An 18,312-nucleotide genomic window follows, 5' to 3' on the forward strand; every position below is an offset into this window, starting at 1 on the left:
GAGGAGGTGAGAGGCATCGTCATGGGACTTCAGAAAAATATTGATGAGAGACTTGATGTCTTTGAGCAGAAGATGGAGAAGAAAATGGAAGAGCACCAACATACCATCATCGGAAAATGTAAGGAGGATTATGATAAAAAGTTGTCACGCATAAAACAAACTTTTATAGAAACGATCAATGAAGAAAGAGAAGACTTAAAAGAGGAAGTAAGGAAAAGTTTGGACGATGGGTTGTTTGTTCTCAAGAAGATCGACGTTATACCTAAAGATGAAGCTCTGGGCTCTAAATTTCTGAAAAAAAAATCTGACAGGCATATTTCTCCGTGCAAGGTCGTTTTAATTCCTCCCTCAAACACCGCAAGAACTTCTCATTCAACTCAAAGTCATGGTATATTTTCTGTAAATGAGACATATACTAGACTTATCCCAAAAGAAATTGATTCAATTCCGAAGTCAAGCACATCATCTTTCATTGATGAAGGAAACGCTGTATCCCCTAACTTAAAGGATATAATTTCAGAGCCCTTGGAGATACCAACTAATCAAATGCAAACAAGTTATGATATTAGTGACAGTAATGTCAAGCTCTCCAATCAGGTCGAACTGACTACAAAGAAGAAAAACTATGTACATATTTCACCACCATTTCAGACCTTGAGAACCTATCCAAAAAGACACTTTGCTAAAAAAGAGACTGATGTTCTTGATTTCATTGATGATTCTAACTTCATGGTGAAATATATAAATGATGAGATAGGTACGAAATTGCAAATACTTATAAATTGTATACCCTAAGTAAAGATAATAAGCATCAATGATACATTTTGTATGTTGATATTACAGGAAATGGTGTATTTTCAAAGAAAAAATTCTCTAAAGGTGAACCTTTGCTTGAATACAAAGGCAAACTGAGGGAAGGTCCATTCCTTGAAGACGAGGATGATACCTATTTCTTTGAATTTGATTCCAATGGCAAAATAAAGATGTGAGTAGTTTTTAATCATTTTCACAGCATAATATATCCTTCATCTTTTATTAAAATATATAAACAAACTAATTTACTTCTAGAATAGATGCGTCTGAAGACGATGGAAGCCTTGGCAGATTAATTAATGACGAGAATTGCCATCCTAATATTTTTCCAACACTCTTTGAAAAAGATGGAAAACCACACATCATATTCAAAGCAAAAAAGGATATAGAGGTAGAGGACGAAATTCGTTTCAATTATGGAGGGGAATCGTATTCATGGCGCCAGAAGGTATTTTTTTTTTATCTATGATAAATCTTTTATGCAATGTAAAACACTTTGGAAATGCATACTTACGATGGTTTATGCACGATTTTATGAATTTGATTTTATTGTTTTGATTCCTAGGTTTCATCCTGGACACCCTCATGGTTTCGGAATGGAAGTTCCTGAACATATTTACTGAAAATTGTTTTTTAAATAATAAATAGATAATTTTGGTAAATAAAATGTATTAAAATAAATCTTAAAATTAAGATATTTGAAAATAGAATAAAAATTTTTGACAGCTTCAAAATTACCTCTGCTCAGAGGTAAGCAGCATTTAAGATGAAAATTTCTAAGTCCCAAGGAAAATACATTTTCCTTCTATTTTTTAAAATGACAAGGAATTAAAGAAGAAAAAAGGTTTATTTTTCTTAATCTAAGCAAACCGTACTATTATAAAGAACAGAATTTCAGATTTATACATAATCGACAAAAATAAGAGCCAATCAGGAGTTGCGACATATCGAGATCAATTAATTGGCCTTGTTTATTTGCAACATGATTTTTCGACTAATCAAGTGTTGTGGACAGTTAAAATCAAAATATATTTGCTTAATTTAACACATATTATAATTGGTTGCAATCATAACAGTGCAGAAAGTTCACAAAAATACTTGAGTTTCATTTTATACTTTCTAACCCCAGGATTCAGAATACAAATTTATACTTTTTTTTTATAAAGGATATATGTAAGTAGAATAAAATAAAGTTTGATTTTTCTTTTCAATTAAATTTACCATATAGGTATAAATAAAAATATGGAAGTTCTGTACATAATTCACAGAAATAAGGACAAATCAGGTGTCGCGACATGTCGAATTAAAGAACATCATACTTCTGAGGTCCCGAAATCATTTTTTGAATAACCAAGTATTGTGGACAATTTGAAACATGATATATAAGTGTTGTAGAAATTTCCTTGATCAAATTAATTATATGCAAATTAGTTATCAATCAGATGCTTCCTAGTGTGTTGGCTATGTAACATTAAACGTTGTAGTGATCACGACAAAGACGATGGCTCAGCGTCTTTGGGGGACTATAAATACCGGCGAGCGCTGATGCTCGTGGTTAGTCTATAGGTAGCAGTGGACGAGTACACATCGTGAAAAAAGGTAAGGAATTTATTGTGCTTCATTTGCGGGTCTCAATAAACTGCAGACATACCATTAGAAACATGATATACTTTATTTAGTTCTTTCATACTATAAACATTCCCTTTTTGGCTGTTTTGTTCTTATAAATATTAATTTATCTTGAATTGCTTAAATATACAGGGAATATAAGTAGGAATAAGATTGCTTTTCCTTTGCCTAGGTAAACCGTACAACTATAAACCAAAAAATTTAAGGTAAATACGTAGTCAACAAAAACAAGGACAAATTAGGAGTTGCGACATCTCGAAATCACTTAAGTATCTCTTGTTTATTCGCGACATAATTTTTCGACTTACTGAGTATTGCGAACAATTAGAGCTATCCTAAATTTTGTTAATTCAACACATTTTTTACTTTAATGCAATTATAACAGTGCAAAAAGTTTTAAAATGTTTATGTTACATTTTATGCGTTCAAACCCCATGGTTATGAATATACTTTTTTCTTGTATAGGGTGAAGGGTATAGGGGTTACAAGGTATAGGGTGTAAGGTATAGAGTATAGGGGTTAAAAGGTATAGGGTGTAGGGTATAGGGTATAGGCGTTACAAGGTATAGGGGTTATAAGGTATAATAATATTAATAATAATAATAATAATACTTTATTTATAGAAGGTAACCGGATTAGTGCAAGCACTAGTCTTCCTCAGGGCCTTCTTTATAACATATATACAATGTTTTATACATTAAAGACAATAATTACAAACATAAAACAATAAAATATAAACACTTTGTTACAACAGGATGAATTAGATATTGGCATTTCATTGAAAAAAAAAGGGGGGGGACATAATTTTCATGTAGAACCAGTACGTTTCATAAGTAAAAAATTTTCAACACTACTTTTAAATATTGCAAGGGATTGGGAATTCCTAATACTGATAGGCAACTCATTCCAGATAATAACCCCTGAATATTGTAAAGAATTTTTGAATAAATTTGTTTTATATTTTGGTAAACGAAGTTCTGAATTTGTCTCTGAGCGTAACGTGTATGATCCAGAACTTGGAAATTCAAAAAAAAAAAAAAAAAAATCCTGCATATAATCTGGAGACATATGATGAAAAGTTTTGAACATTAGAATGCTTTTCTGTAAATATAGAAGTTCGTAAACTGTTAACCAGCTTAAAATGTTAAACAGTGGCCTTGAAGGTGCATCATATTTTTCATTTAAAATAATCCTAGCTGCTCGTTTCTGAATTTTGTAAATTCTATCGATGTGAGTTTGAGGAGAGGTACCCCAAATAGAAAGGCAATATAAAATTATAAAATAGCTTTCTAGTATTCAATGGTAGAAACTTTTTAATTTTTCGTAAGGTATTTAATTTATAAGTAAGGGTTTTGCAAACGGCATCTACATGCAAAGTATATTGAAGAGTATGATCAATGTGAACACCCAATAATTTCTCTGTCCTAAAAGGGTTACAAGGTATAGGGTATAGGGTATAGGGGTTCCAAGGTATAGGGTGTAGGGTATAGGGGTTACAAGGTGTAGGGGTTATAAGGTATAGGTGTTATAAGGTATAGGGGTTACAAGGTATAGGGGTTATAAGGTATTATAAGGTATAGGGGATACAAGGTTTAAGGTATAGGGTATAGGGGTTACAAGGTATAGGGTGTAGGGTTTATGGGTTACAAGGTGTAGGGGTTATAAGGTATAGGGGTTATAAGGTATAGGGGTTACAAGGTATAGGGGTTATAAGGTATAGGGGTTACAAGGTATAGGGGTTATAAGGTATAGGGGTTACAAGGTATAGGGTATAGGGTATAGGGGTTCCAAGGTATAGGGTGTAGGGTATAGGGGTTACAAGGTGTAGGGGTTATAAGGTATAGGTGTTATAAGATATAGGGGTTACAAGGTATAGGGGTTATAAGGTATAGGGGATACAAGGTATAAGGTATAGGGTATAGGGGTTACAAGGTATAGGGTGTAGGGTGTATGGGTTACAAGGTGTAGGGGTTATAAGGTATAGGGGTTACAAGGTATAGGGGTTTCAAGGTATAGGGGTTATAGGGTATAGGGGTTACTAGGTATAGGGTATAGGGTATAGGGGTTCCAAGGTATAGGGTGTAGGGTATAGGGGTTACAAGGTATAGGGTGTAGGGTATAGGGGTTACAAGGTATAGGGGTTATAAGGTGTAGGGGTTACAAGGTGTAGGGGTTATAAGGTATAGGGGTTTCAAGGTAAAGGGGTTATAAGGTATAGGGTGTAGGGTATAGGGGTTCCAAGGTATAGGGTGTAGTTTATCGGGTATATTGGTTACAAGGTATAGGGTGTAGGGTATAGGGTATAGGGGTTACAAGGTAATGGGTGAAGGGTATCGCGGTTACAAGGTAAAGAGTGTTGGGTATAGGGTATAGGGGTAACAAGGTATAGGGTGTAGGGGTTACAAGGTATAGGAGATACAGTGGTAGAGGTGTAAGGGTTAGTATTCAACTTAGATCTGCGCATGTGTATACCATACTTCCGCTTGAAGGGCTGCATTTCAAAACTGGTAAGTGCAGATTTCAAAATTGATACCTTCTGACTATTACGGTTGAATATATTTAGTTTATGGTTAACTTTCTTTGGTATTATTGTTCTTGCTAAGTCTTTCCAGGGAACATTTAACTGCAATTGACTCTGTTATATCTGTATGTAAAAAGCACGTGGGCAATAACATTGTATGCCTTGTTTATGTAATTCCCTTCTCTTGAAACCAATATATAAAATTTACACATACTTTCATTGCTTCATATATTTTTCAATCGATTTCCATGTATTTACCCTGAATCCATAAACTCCTTAATATGTATTTTATATCTCTGATACATCCAAGTTCTAATGTGCTAATAAACTTGTTTTCTGTCTATACCATATACCCTACACCCTATACCTTGCAACCCATATACCCTACACCCTAAACCTTGTTAACCTATACCCTATAACCCCTACACCCTATACCGTGTAACCCCTATACCCTTGACCCCTATACACTGTAACCCCTACACCCTACACCTTTTAACCCCTATACCCTATACCTTGGAGCCCCTATACCCTGTAACCACTACACCCTATACCCTATACCTTGTAACCCCTATACCCTGAACCCCCAACACCCTATACCTTGTAACCCCTATACCCTGAACCCTATACCTTGTAACCACTATAACCTGTACCCTATACCTTGTAACCCCTATACCCTATACCCTACACCCTATACTTTGTAGTCCCTATACCCTGTAACCCCTACACCCTATACCTCGTAACCCCTATAACTTGTAACCCCTACACCCTATACTTTGTAATTCCTATAGACTGTAACCCCTACACCCTATACCTTGTAACTCTTATACCTTGTAAACCCTACACCCTATACCTTTTAACCCCTATACCCTGTTACCCCTATACCCTGCAACCCCTAAACTTTATACCTTTTAACCCCTATACCCTATACCTTGTAACCCCTATACCCTGTAACCCCTACATCCTAAACCTTTTAACTCCTATACCTTGTAACCCCTACACCCTATACCTTGTAACCCCTATACCCTGTAACCCCTACACCCTATACCTTGTAACTCTTATACCTTGTAACCCCTACACCCTATACCTTGTAACCCCTATACCCTGTAACGCCTACACCCCATACTTGGTAACCCCTATACCCTGAAACTCCAACACCCTATACCTTGTTACTTCTATACCCCATACCTTGTAACCCCTATAATCTCTAACCCCTGCACTTGTAACTCCTATACCCTATACCCTACAACCTATACCTTGTAACCCCTATACCCTGTAAACCCCTGCACCTTATACCTTGTAACCCTTATACCCTACACCCTATATCTTCTAACCCTTGTAACTTCTATATCCTATATGCTATACCCTATACCTTCTAATCCTTATAACCCCTATACCCTACACCATGAGGTGTATACTTTATACCCTACATCTTACACCCTGTAATTGTTACCCCGGCACCCTCTACCTTGTAACCCCTATACTTTATACCTTTCACCTTGTCACACTTGTAACCCCTACACCCTCTACTTTCTAACCCTTGTAATTCCTATATCCTATATGCTATACTTTATACCTTCTAAACCTTGTTACCCCTACACTCTAAATCCTACAGAGTTTTTAACATCTATAAAACTAAACAGAAAGTAAATTACACTAAACATTGAAGTAAATGATTTTTTATAAATCAGTTTTGAGCTGTTATTCCATTGTTGCAAAGATACGACCATGTTTTTTTCGTTTCTGCAGGGGAAGTAGCTTTCATTGAAATCAATCTCTAACCATGGCAGAAGAAAATGATGCTCATGATTTATCCGATTTGGATGCTGAGGCCTTTGAGGGTAAATTAAACATTCAATACAATTTATGAATCTCTAATCATCGATTTACAATACTATTACAAACTCAAAAAATTCTTCTATTCGTGATAATAGGAAAGCATAAATAAAACGTTTTATCATTGTTTTTGTTATATGCATAAAATATTTCTGATTGTTTCTGCTTTCTTTTTACAACAAATAATAACTCATTACTATTTCCTTTAGAGCCCATATCGTTGGAGTATATGCGGGAAAACTTTATGGGGGTGGAGGAGGTGAGGGGCATCGTCATGGGACTTCAGAAAAATATTGATGAGAGACTGAATGACTTTGAGCAGAAGATGGAGAAGAAAATGGAGGAGCTCCAACATACCATCATCGGAAAATGTAAGGAGGACTATAATAAAAAGTTGTCAAGCATAAAAGAAACTTTGATAGAAACTTCCAAACAAGAAAAAGAAGACTTAAAAGATGAAGTAAGGAAAAGTTTGGAGGATGGGTTGTTTGTTCTCAAGAAGATCGACGTTATTCGAACCGCACAGGAGGATGTTGACAAAGATGTAAGCATTATCTCCGAAAATCAACCAGAGATGGCCCCACGGCCCCAAGAGAAGAAGCAGTCCACGCCAAAAATGGCCAAAGTGAACTGGAAGGACTTCCCGATGCAAGATGACTTCCTTCGGAGGGAACATGAGAACATGGGCTGGAAGAAAAACAATACCGTCAAAAAATCTATTTTTGATATGGGTCTCAAAAGAAAATTGTGGAACGACGATGAGGTCTGGAGAAAACGAGTCTGTTATAAGATCGATGCCCAATACAAAGCGAACTTCTTGATGAGCGACACCAGATCCTCTCCTTCCTAAGGATAGTGTTGATGCTGGGAATTGGGATTAGGTTCTCCAAGACACTGTCCTTTGTCCATCAGAGATTTTTTTCTGCTTTTCTTTTCTGACAAAACAAACAGTTGTCAGTTTTTTAAATTTACTTTAATAGATTACAAATAACAGTTTTGAGATTTAAAAAGAAAAAAACTCTTCTTATTTAGCAAAATATTTCAGAATTGTAAATTTTAATTTTTCTTCAATGTGATTTGAACCTCTATTGTGCAGCAATTTTTTTAAAGTCATTTCTTATATGCCTTTCAATGTCTTAATTTTGACATTTCCTTATGAAAGAGTTTCCATTTTTAACTTGTGTAAAAGTTTTAATGAATGGTAGATTTAGCAGCTGTTTAGTAATTCTATTATTATTAAAATTTTACAATTACGGAAAAAATTATTCTTTTCTCTTTGCTGCTCGCAAAAGGGCAGCTCTAAATGCATTAAATGTTCTGTCTGGAATTCCTCTTCTTTTACATTCGTTTACGTAATCTTTATACATAATTTGGTATGAGTTCTTCCCCTTCCTTATTATGTCATGCAAGATGTTCATCTCAAATGTGTTCCAAGGAAGAAATAGTCTTGCCGGAACATGCCGGGCCGGGACATGCTGTATATTTTGTTCTTCTGGTTCTTTCTCAACAACAGGAACTTCTAACGGTAAATTGGCGTTTTCAATTTCGTTTTCCTCTATATCTGTTCCAATTTTTTCAAAAGGCTTTGAACAATCAAACTTGTGTGGAATATCTTCATATATTCGATAAATTCGTTTTGCCATGGGACCCCGGAGAAAAAATACAGAAAGAACTTTAACCATTTGCAGTTCTTGCTGTGTAATTGGTAATTCTTTCACATAAGCAAGTAAAGAGCTAAAGTTCACATAATGTCCGTTTTGTATCAAACATACACATGTTACAAACGTTAAAACACGAAGTAAATTCTCTTGACCCAGCTCCAGTCCTCTAAGCCGTTGACAAGTTTCAAAAACCCATGGAAATTCTGCATTGGCATTAATGAATTTGCTTCTAAATACTAGGTTTTCTTTTTCCATTTCATTTATAATGTTTGCGGTCAAAAGTTTTACATCGTACGTATTTGTTTCCGCGAACAGATCTCCATATAATATCTTTAATACTTGCCAGTTAGTCCATTTGAATCCACGTTTGATTCTATAGCAGGGAAAATATTTCACATTCAGGTGATTTAGGCCAGCCAACAAGATGTTTGCAATATCTTTTTTTTCACCTTTCATCATTTCCAATGCCCTTCCGAAAGTGAAAGGGAAGTGAAAAATATCCGCCCTGCTCAGATCTTTACATAACTGTTCCCTGATACAGATAAAATACACGAAGCCCATGAAGGCACGCTTGCCTGTCTTAGGTCGTGTGTCAGTGAGGGGATCTTATGGCTCTCATCCCTGCTATATTTTATATCTTCAATGAGTAGAAGAACTACTCTTGTTCCTAAAATTATATCATTGCAAGAAAGGAAGTCTCCAAATGAGAATAATCTTTGGATTCTTTCAATTTGTGACTTTAAAGTAGTCCAGTGATGCAGCGGCGGTGGTGAGCTTTCATCCAGAGCGCAGTCACTACTGGATTCCAGACATAAAAAACCATATTCGAAGGTAACAGACCGATTATTTTTTCCATCACCAGGACCAAGGTTTCGCGATAGAATGGCGTCTGTGTAAGAGTTCAGTTTTCCCCACCATAACATTTCGTTACACAATTCGTACTGATAAGCTTCCCAGCTGGGAATCATTTTGCCCAAGCCATTATTTTCTTCTTTCAATTTGACCAATGTGTGAAAAATTAGCTCAGCTATTTTCTTTATGAAAGAAATAAAACTTAATCTTTGACCGCAATATATTACCGTTTCTTGAAAAGGCACAACCATAGGATACTTATCCATAAGTAATTCTAAATGTTCTAGGTTAATTATTTCCTTTGCAATCAGCACTGACGGAATATCGTCCAAGGACACAACAACTTCGAGACGCATTGGCATGGCTTCTCCTAATTTATGGCAGTTTTCACGACATACAGAGAGATAATCATCAGAAAGTCGGGAAAGGTGAGCAGTTGATTTAGGATGCAGTAAATTACATGTCGCTATAAGACCAGATAGAGGATGCTTAGCGCTGCAATGCATGTGGGGCGAGTCTGCGTATAATTGCAAAAATCTCAAATTATTGGGATGCATGCACACATTCCTCAGTTCATCCGAGATATCGTTTGGACGACCATCTAAATTTGTTTGAAAATTGCAGCAATCTCTAAAGGAAAGGACTGGAAGTAATGATCCTCGAAAGCCTACAAGCTTCTGAATTCCGTCACGTGACCAGAAAAAGTGAATTTTGTCATCTATGCTCTTGAATGTTACGGCAATATGGGTGGTAAGAGATGTAACTAATTCAATGCAAAAATCATTTGCAAGTTGGATTTGAACGGAATCTCTCTCTCCAAAACGAAAAGCTACAATGGAAATTCGATGATGCGGAGGAGCCTGACATGCAATCAAAGTCTTATCTAATATGGCCATGACAAAGGATTGATCTTTTGCCAAAACCCTCCATTTTGAAACGTCAAAGATCGAATTCTTCTTAAAAGTGTCTTTACACAATTCCTTTGGTGATAATTTCAGAAGATTGTTTTGGAAGGTGGACTTTACTCGGTTAAAGTACTGGTTTGCAATCAATTTGTAGTTTAAAGCACTGGGCAGGTCAAAAGATGAATCTATATTTGGTAGTGGTATCAGCGCTAAATTCACTTGCCACCCAAATGAACTGAAAAGTTGTATACCATTGCACATTTTTAATAAAGAAAATGAAGTTCTCTGATATTGAGTTATATCTATGTGCTTCTTAAGAATCGGGTACATGGATATAATACTACCATCACCTCTTGGTAAAAGGTTCATGTAAAAAACTGGGAATTTGATAGCCGTCAATGCCTTCATCTCCAGTACAACTCCGTCAATGTCGAGATTGCTCTGCATTAAACAATATATTTCTCCAAACGTAGCATTAACACAGCGCGTTGATATAAATCCTCCTTCAGACCGATGCAGAAATGAATGTACGTCCTTATATTTTAAGAAAGTCGAACAAAAAGATATCGAATTCTCCTTTGCAACTTTCAGAAAAGATTCTTCCTGCTGATAACCGTTTTCTGATAACGGATCCATACTGATTACCTATAAAATAAATGAAATAAAGTAAACCTTTTTGTTTGTATTTAAAGAAATATTTTGTGCTTAAAGAGCGAACCTTCAACCTCACTAATGGATTTTAGAAATGATATCATAATGTAAGTGTAACAAAGGATAGGCTGTATGGTGTAGGGGTTACATTGTAACCCTGTGGTAGCGGATTTAGGGTGTAAGGTATAGGTTTAACAAAAAATAAAATTTAGGGGTTTTAAGGCTTAGACTATGCGACTGAGAGGTTTGGGTTGTAGAAATTAGGGTGAAAGGTATAATGTGTAAAGGTTAAAATGATTAGGGTATAGGGTGTAAATTAGGTATAGGTATAGAGTATAGGGTGTAGGTTACAAAGCATAGGGTATAAGGTATAATGGTTATAAGGTATAGGGTTTAGGTCGAAGAGTGTTGGGTATATGCTGGGGGTTACAAGGTATAGGATTTAGGGTGCAGGCTGTAGGGTATAGGGTATAAAGCGTAGGGGTTACAAGGTATAGGGTGTATCATGTAGTGAGGAATAGGGTGTAAGGTATAGAGTGTAGGGTGTAAGAAAGATGGGGTAAGGTTACAAGGTATAGGGTGTAAGGGTTATAAGGTACAGGGATTAGGGTGTGGGTGTAGGGTATAGGGTATGGGTTGTAGGGTGTATGGGTTACATGGTATAGGGTGTAGGGGTTACAAGGTAAAGGGTTTAGGGTATAAGGTATAGGGTGCAGGGTATAGGGTATATGGTGTAAGGTATTGGGCGTAGGGGTTACAAGGTCTAGGGTATAGGGGTTACAAGGTATAGGGTGTAGCCTTTAGGGTATAAGATGTTGGGTGAAGGGTATAGGGTGTAGCCTGAAAGGTATAGGGTATATGGTATAGGGTGTAGGGGTTACAAGGTAAAGGGTGTAGGGCATAAGGTATAGGGTAAAAGCTATAGAGTAAAGGGTATATTGTTTAAGGTATAGGGTATGGGGTATAGGATGTAGGGGTTACAATGTATAGGGTGTAGGGTGTACGGTATAGGGTGTAGGGTGTAGGGGTTAGAAATATAGGGTATAGGGTGTAGGGGTTACAAAGCATAGGCTGTAGGGTGTCGGTTATGGGGAATAGGGAATAGACTGTAGCGGTTACAACCTATTGGTTATGATAAATAGCTTGTGGATTGTTGTGTAAGTTGTTTTGCTAAAAGATTATTATATAATAACGTATAAATATACTCAATAACGAAACATGTTGAAGTAAGGCAATGTTCAATATTTAAAAAATAAACATTCCATTATAATTAAAATATTTATTTAATTGGGGTTTTTCAATCGCAATTTCATATTAAGCAAAATTATGGATTTCTCTCTGTGATGCTCACATTGTGAATGTGGACGGCCTTCAGATTAACAACATAAGTTTTCATTTGGAGATAATCATATACATCTCCCTTTCTGTTATTTTTAAAAAATACATCAAATTCAATATACATTTTTCCGTACAGTGTATATTATACAAGTATAGTAAAAATCAAATTACCTACCTCATTAAATGAAAATAAATGTATAAATCCTTTAAAAGTAGTAGTCAATATGGCGTCAAGTCAATGAAACAGTATATGAGCAATTCATATAAAAATAGATGAACAAAATGCATGCGCAGAAAATTCTATTTATAGTCAACGGAAAATAAAATTTATTTTTAGTAACATGATCAAGTCTTCTTGATCAAGAGGACAGGTCTACTACTAACCCTAACCCTAACCCTAACCCTAACCCTAACCCTAACCCTAACCCTAACCCTAACCCTAACCCTAACCCTAACCCTACCAGTACGGATCAGGATAAAAAGGGTAAGGAATAAATCGTGCTTCATTTGCGGGTCTTAATATACTGGAGATCCCACAGTACATATTACACTTCTTATTTATCATTTTATATTTTATCTTACAGGAAAATCAACCTTCATTGAATATGAATAACCTGAAATAAAAAGAAATATTTGACAGCTTCCCTCCACATGACCTCTGCTCAGAGGTAAGTAGCATTTTTTGTTAATTTTTCTAAGTCCCAACAAATACACATTTTTCTTCAATTGCTTAAATATACAGGAAATTTAAGTAGAAATAAAACCGATTTTCCTTCGTCTATGTAAACCGTATTATTATAAGCCAAAAAATTTAAGGTTAATCGACAAAAATAAGGACAAATTAGGAGTCGCCACATCTCGAAATCACTTAAGCATCTCTTGTTCAGTCGCGACATAATTTTTCGCCTTACTGAGTATTGCGAACAAGTAGAATTATCCGAAATTTTGTTAACTCAACACATAATCTACTTTAATACAATTATTTATGTTACATTTGACAGTTTCAAACCCCAGGGTTATAATTATTTACTTTTTTCCTTGTATTTCTTACAAGTACAGGTGATTAAAGTAAAAATCAGGGTTTTTTTTACTTCGTCTAAGTGAACCGTACAATATAAAGTTTCCAGTTTGCTATTTCATTATTAGGGTAAACCATATCCATAAAACGTGTACCAGAGCATTAAACAGTCAAAATCTATAAATTTCAATAATTTTTTTCAATTAACCCTAAGGCTAGAAAGTGTAAAATGTAACATAACATTGAAGTCATATATCAGATTTATTTCTAGGAAAAATCATAATTTTCTAACCTAAAACAATACCAAAATATTTATTCACAACTGTAAAATAGTCAAATGATTTTAATTTAGGGATTAAAAACATAAAAATATTTGGTAAATAATTGTGTAAAGAGCTTAGACCTCCTCGGCAACGTGCAGGTTGTCGAGATCGAACCACTTTAACTTGTCCAATCCCGGTTTCAAATTTTCAAAGACTTTTGTACATTTTCCACATGTTTAGTCATTAATATCTTTAGAAGGAGAACGCAGTTTTGCCAACTCATTGCAGCTACCAAGAGTCCCTGTCAGGGTGTCTCACTGACATAAGAGCAGTGTGTCGATTGTATGCCATTCTCCAGATATTGAAGATTGAAAATGGTCCAAAATTCTCCATTTGTCAATTTCTTTGGTGTAAATAAGAAGCTAATTTTCTCCCTTTTCCTGTCGCCTAGGTTTTATGTGTCTGAGTAAGTCAAGTTGTCCGTTTTCTTACCTTTCCAACGACACCAAACTCGTCTTGATCCGATAATAAATAAATAAGTTATGAGCTTTTGAAAATTCCACTTTGTTCTTTACTACTGCTTCTATCCGTGACTTTTACTTTCCACTTTCACTTTCACTAATCCTTTAATCTCAGTTGACCTAATTGGGCACTTTAATCCATGGGCATCTTCGTACATATCCCTAACCCTAACCCTAACCCTAACCCTAACCCTAACCCTAACCCTAACCCTAAACCCTAACCCTAACCCTAACCCTAACCCTAACCCTAACCCTAACCCTAACCCTAACCCTAACCCTAACCCCTAACCCTAACCCTAACCCTTACCCTGTAGGGTAAAGGTTTAACAAGGTATAGGGGTTATAAGGCATAGGGGTTACAAGGTATAGGGTGTAGGGTATAAGGGTTATAAGGTATAGGGTATAGGGTAGAGGGGTTGCAAGGTATAGGGTGTAGGGTGTAGGGGTTACAAGGTACAGGGTGTAGGGTATAGGGGTTGTAAGGTGTAGGGTATAGCCTATAGGGATTACAAGGTATAGGATGTAGGGTACAGGGGTTATAAGGTATAGGGTATAGGGTAATGGGGTTACAAGGTATAGGGTGTAGGGTATTGGTTTGACAAGGTATAAGGTGTAGGGTATAAGGGTTACAAGGTATAGGGGTTATAAGGTACAGGGTGTAAGGTATAGGGGTTGTAAGGTACAGGGTGTAAGATATAGGGCTTGTAAGGTGTAGGGTATTGCGTATAGGGGTAACAAGGTATAGGGTGTAGGGTATAGGGGTTACAAGGTATAGGGTGTAGGGTATAGGGGTTGCAAGGTATAGGGTGTAGGGTTTAGCGGTTACAAGGCATAGGTTATAGGGTATAGGGGTTACAATGTATAGGGTGTAGGGTATAGGGGTTCCAAGGTATAGGATATAGGGTATAGGGGTTACAAGGTATAGGGTGTAGGGTATAGGGGTTATAAGGTATAGGGTATAGGGGTTACAAGGTATAGGGTGTAGGGTATAGGGGTCATAAGATATAGGTGTTACAAGGTATAAGGTGTAGGGTATAGGTATAGGGGTTTCAAGGTATACGGTGTAGGATATAGGGGTTGCAAGGTATAGGGTGTAGGGTATATGGGTTACAAGGTATAGGGTATAGTGAATAGGGGTAACAAGGCATAGGGTGTAGGGTATAGGGGTTACAAATTATAGGGTATAGGGTATAGGGGTTACAAGGTATAGGGTGTAGGGTATAGGGGTTATAAGGTATAGGGTATAGGGTATAGGGGTTACAAGGTATAGGGTGTAGGGTATAGGGGTTATAAGGTATAGGGTTTAGGCTATAGGGGTTTAAGGTATAGGGTGTAGGGTATAGGGGTTATAAGGTATTGGGTGTAGGGTATTTGGGTTACAAAGTATAACGTGTAAGGTATATGGTTGACAAGGTATAAGGTGTAGGGTATGGGGGTTATAAGGTATAGGGGTTATAAGGTATAGGGTGTAGGGTATAGGTGTTACAAGGTATAAGGTATAGGGTATAGGGGTTATAAGGTATTGGGTATAGGATATTTGGGTTACAAAGTATAGGGTATATTGGTTACACAAGTTGAAGGGTGTAGGGTATAGGGGTTACAAGATATAGGGTGATTCGTATAGGGTATAGGGGTTACAAGGTAAAAGGTGTAGGTTATAGGGTTAATTGGTCATAAGGTATAGGTTGTAGGGTATAGGCTACAGGGGTTACAGAGCATAGGTTGTAGGGGTTACAGGGTGTAGTCGTTACAAGTAATTTGGGTTACAGGATATAGGGTATAGGGGTTACAAGGTACAGGGTTTAGGGTTTATAAGGTATTAGGTGTAAGGGTTAGTATGAAATTTTGATCTGCGCATGTGCAGACCATACTTCCGCTTGAATGGCTGCATTTCAAAACTGGTAAGTTCAGATTTCAAAATTTATATCTTTTGACTATTACTCATGAATTTATTCAGTTAAGGGTAACTTTGCAACGTATTTTTGTTCTTGATAAGTCTTTCCAGTAAACATTTAACTGCAATTGACTCTGTTTTATTTGTATGTCAAAAAGCACGTGGGTAATAACATTGTATGCCTTCTTTATGTAATTCCCTTCTCTTGTAACCAATATATAAAAGTTACACACACTTTCATTTATTCATATTTTTTTTAATCGATTTCCTTGTATTTACCCTGAATCCATAAACTCTTTAATATGTATCTGATATCTCTAATACATCCAGGTTCTAATATGTCAAAAAAACGTGTTTTCTATCTATACGATATACCCTTCTCCCTGTACATTGCAGACCCTATCCTCTGTAACCACTATACCCAATTCCCTACAAACCCTATACCCTACATTCAATACCTTGTAACCCCTATACCCTATACCCTACATTCAATACCTTGTAACCCCTATACCCTGAAACCCATACACTCTATACCTTGTAACCCCTATACCCTGTATACCCTACACCCTATACCTGGTCACATCTATACCTTATACCCTACACCCTACACCTTGTAATCCCCATACCCTATACCCTACACCCTATATCTTTTAACCCTTGTAACTTCTATATCCTATATGCTATACCCCATACCTTCTAACCCTTGTAACCCCCACACCCTTTACCCAATACCCTACACCCTACAGTGTATACCCTATACCTTACACTTTACACCCTGTTATTGTAACCCTTGTACCCTATACCCTACACCCTATACCTTATAACCCTATACTCTATACCCTAAACCATAGACCTTATAACCCTTGTAACCCCTACACCCTATACCCTATACCCTCTATCCCTTGTAATTTCTATGTCCTATATACCAATTGTTAGTCCATTATTTATACACTGAATTGACCACGGATTTTTTCCGTTATTTCATGATTATGACAACGAGAACACGGCGGGTGTGACCGGTCGGCAGGGGATGCTCACTCCTCCATGGCATCTGATCCCACCTCTGATGTTCTGGAGGTCCGTGTTTGCTCTGCTCTTATTTTGTATATTTGTTTAATGGACGTTGAGATTGAATACTGTTTCTTATTTCCATATCCTTCTTCATGCTATAACCTACACCTTCTTACCCTTGAAGTATTTTTTTTTAAAAAATCTATTTAACTTAACAGAAAATAAACCAAACTAAACATTGAAGTAAATGATTTCTGATAAATCAGTTTTGAGCTGTTATTCCATTGTTGCAAAGATACGACCATTTATTTTTTTTTTTTTTGTTTGGGCAGGGGGACTAGTTTTTCAAAGACATCAATCACTAACCATGTCAGAAGAAAGTGATGCTCACAATTTCGCAGGTAGGTTAAGGTTACAACCAAATATTCTACTTGCTTATATAATATGACGTCATAATAAGCTCTATTACGTGAGATTTAGAGATAACAATTTCTTTAAATCGATATCTAAATTGACTTGAGGTCGTAAAAATGAACCGAAATATTCAGAGGAATAATATCAACGGAATTTTGTCGTTCTTTTGCCTTTGTGGTTATCAAAGGGATTACATACCAAACCCGTGACGTCATAACTGTTGAACATGCAGTAGCAGAGTGAAAGTGAAAAGTAACTTGAATTGATGTAAACAAGCACAAGAAATCGGAGTTTAAAAGCCTCTAGAATGAATATCATGTGTGATTCTTGTGGGAATAAAGCGTATTAATAAGGTATCGTTATATAATTCTGCAATTTCTTCGTAAAATTAAAGCATTGAGGGTGTTTACTTGCCGATCAGCCTTTCCTCTGTCGTTCGTAATAAAAAAAGATGCAAAAGTTCAACACTACGCTGCATTCCTTGAAACTTAATTTTTGTTTATATATAAAGTTCTAATTCTATTGTTTTTGAAAAGTGCTGCTAGAATCGTATGGTTTACGGGGATTGATGCATTTTTTTTCGATGTTCTGAACAAAATGTAAACATTTTGGGAAGGTTTCGTCCGAAATTGTTGAATAATTATTTCTTTAAGAGGACAGTAGGATTCTAGCAGCACTTTTCATGGTACAGAGTTGTTTTTACATAACTATTAATATAAATTGGAACTAATTATCCCCGGGGTAGTGTTTTACTTTTCACTTTTTCATTAAGGCATATTTTTTAATTATAGACATCACGTGGTGACGTCGTGTTGAAGTGTGTCCTGTATTATAAGTCCCATTGAAGTCTATAGAATGCATAATTATAGTAAAAGTTTTATTCTTGACTTTTCCGATCTATTAGTGTTACATAATTGTAAAAAAAGTGTTAATTCGTCGAATTCTGATCCATGTGCTGCCTTAAAAAACCCGCGTTACCCGAGTTGAA

At 36.2% G+C, this 18,312-nt stretch overlaps 2 protein-coding genes across 3 annotated transcripts; one reads left to right on the forward strand and one right to left on the reverse strand.

The window, feature by feature from the left end:
• Positions 1 to 2,385: 2,385 nt before the first annotated feature.
• LOC134259113 (uncharacterized) lies at positions 2,386 to 7,646 on the forward strand. Of its 2 annotated transcripts, XM_062741709.1 has the most exons (3): positions 2,386 to 2,412; positions 6,710 to 6,801; positions 7,006 to 7,646. In XM_062741709.1, the coding sequence occupies exons 2-3, from the start codon at positions 6,744 to 6,746 to the stop codon at positions 7,644 to 7,646; spliced, it is 699 nt and encodes a 232-aa protein (XP_062597693.1). In that variant the 5' UTR covers positions 2,386 to 2,412; positions 6,710 to 6,743. The 2 variants fall into 2 exon arrangements, with proteins under 2 accessions (XP_062597693.1, XP_062597694.1); XM_062741710.1 differs by lacking the exon at positions 2,386 to 2,412 and having other exon boundaries at positions 6,699 to 6,801.
• A 1,320-nt stretch (positions 7,647 to 8,966) lies between these two features.
• LOC134259112 (uncharacterized) lies at positions 8,967 to 12,508 on the reverse strand. The gene is made up of 2 exons (XM_062741708.1): positions 12,379 to 12,508; positions 8,967 to 10,859 (listed from the first exon to the last, which is right to left on the reverse strand). Exon 2 carries the CDS (start codon positions 10,848 to 10,850, stop codon positions 8,967 to 8,969), a length of 1,884 nt encoding a protein of 627 aa, XP_062597692.1. The 5' UTR covers positions 10,851 to 10,859; positions 12,379 to 12,508.
• Positions 12,509 to 18,312: the final 5,804 nt, after the last annotated feature.

This window comes from Saccostrea cucullata, unplaced genomic scaffold (assembly GCF_032062105.1).
Source record: "Saccostrea cucullata isolate Sc308-1 unplaced genomic scaffold, CSIRO_AGI_Scuc_v1 ctg12856, whole genome shotgun sequence".
NCBI lineage: Eukaryota > Metazoa > Mollusca > Bivalvia > Ostreida > Ostreidae > Saccostrea > Saccostrea cuccullata.

What these genes read in the sequence shown, in the direction of transcription:
- LOC134259113 (XM_062741709.1), top strand. Translation starts at nt 6,744, where the DNA reads ATGGCAGAAGAAAATGATGCTCATGATTTATCCGATTTGGATGCTGAG. An exon ending in GGATGCTGAGGCCTTTGAGG is followed by an intron (nt 6,802 to 7,005) that starts GTAAATTAAACA and finishes TATTTCCTTTAG; the next exon opens with AGCCCATATCGTTGGAGTAT.
- LOC134259112 (XM_062741708.1), bottom strand. Translation starts at nt 10,850, where the DNA reads ATGGATCCGTTATCAGAAAACGGTTATCAGCAGGAAGAATCTTTTCTG.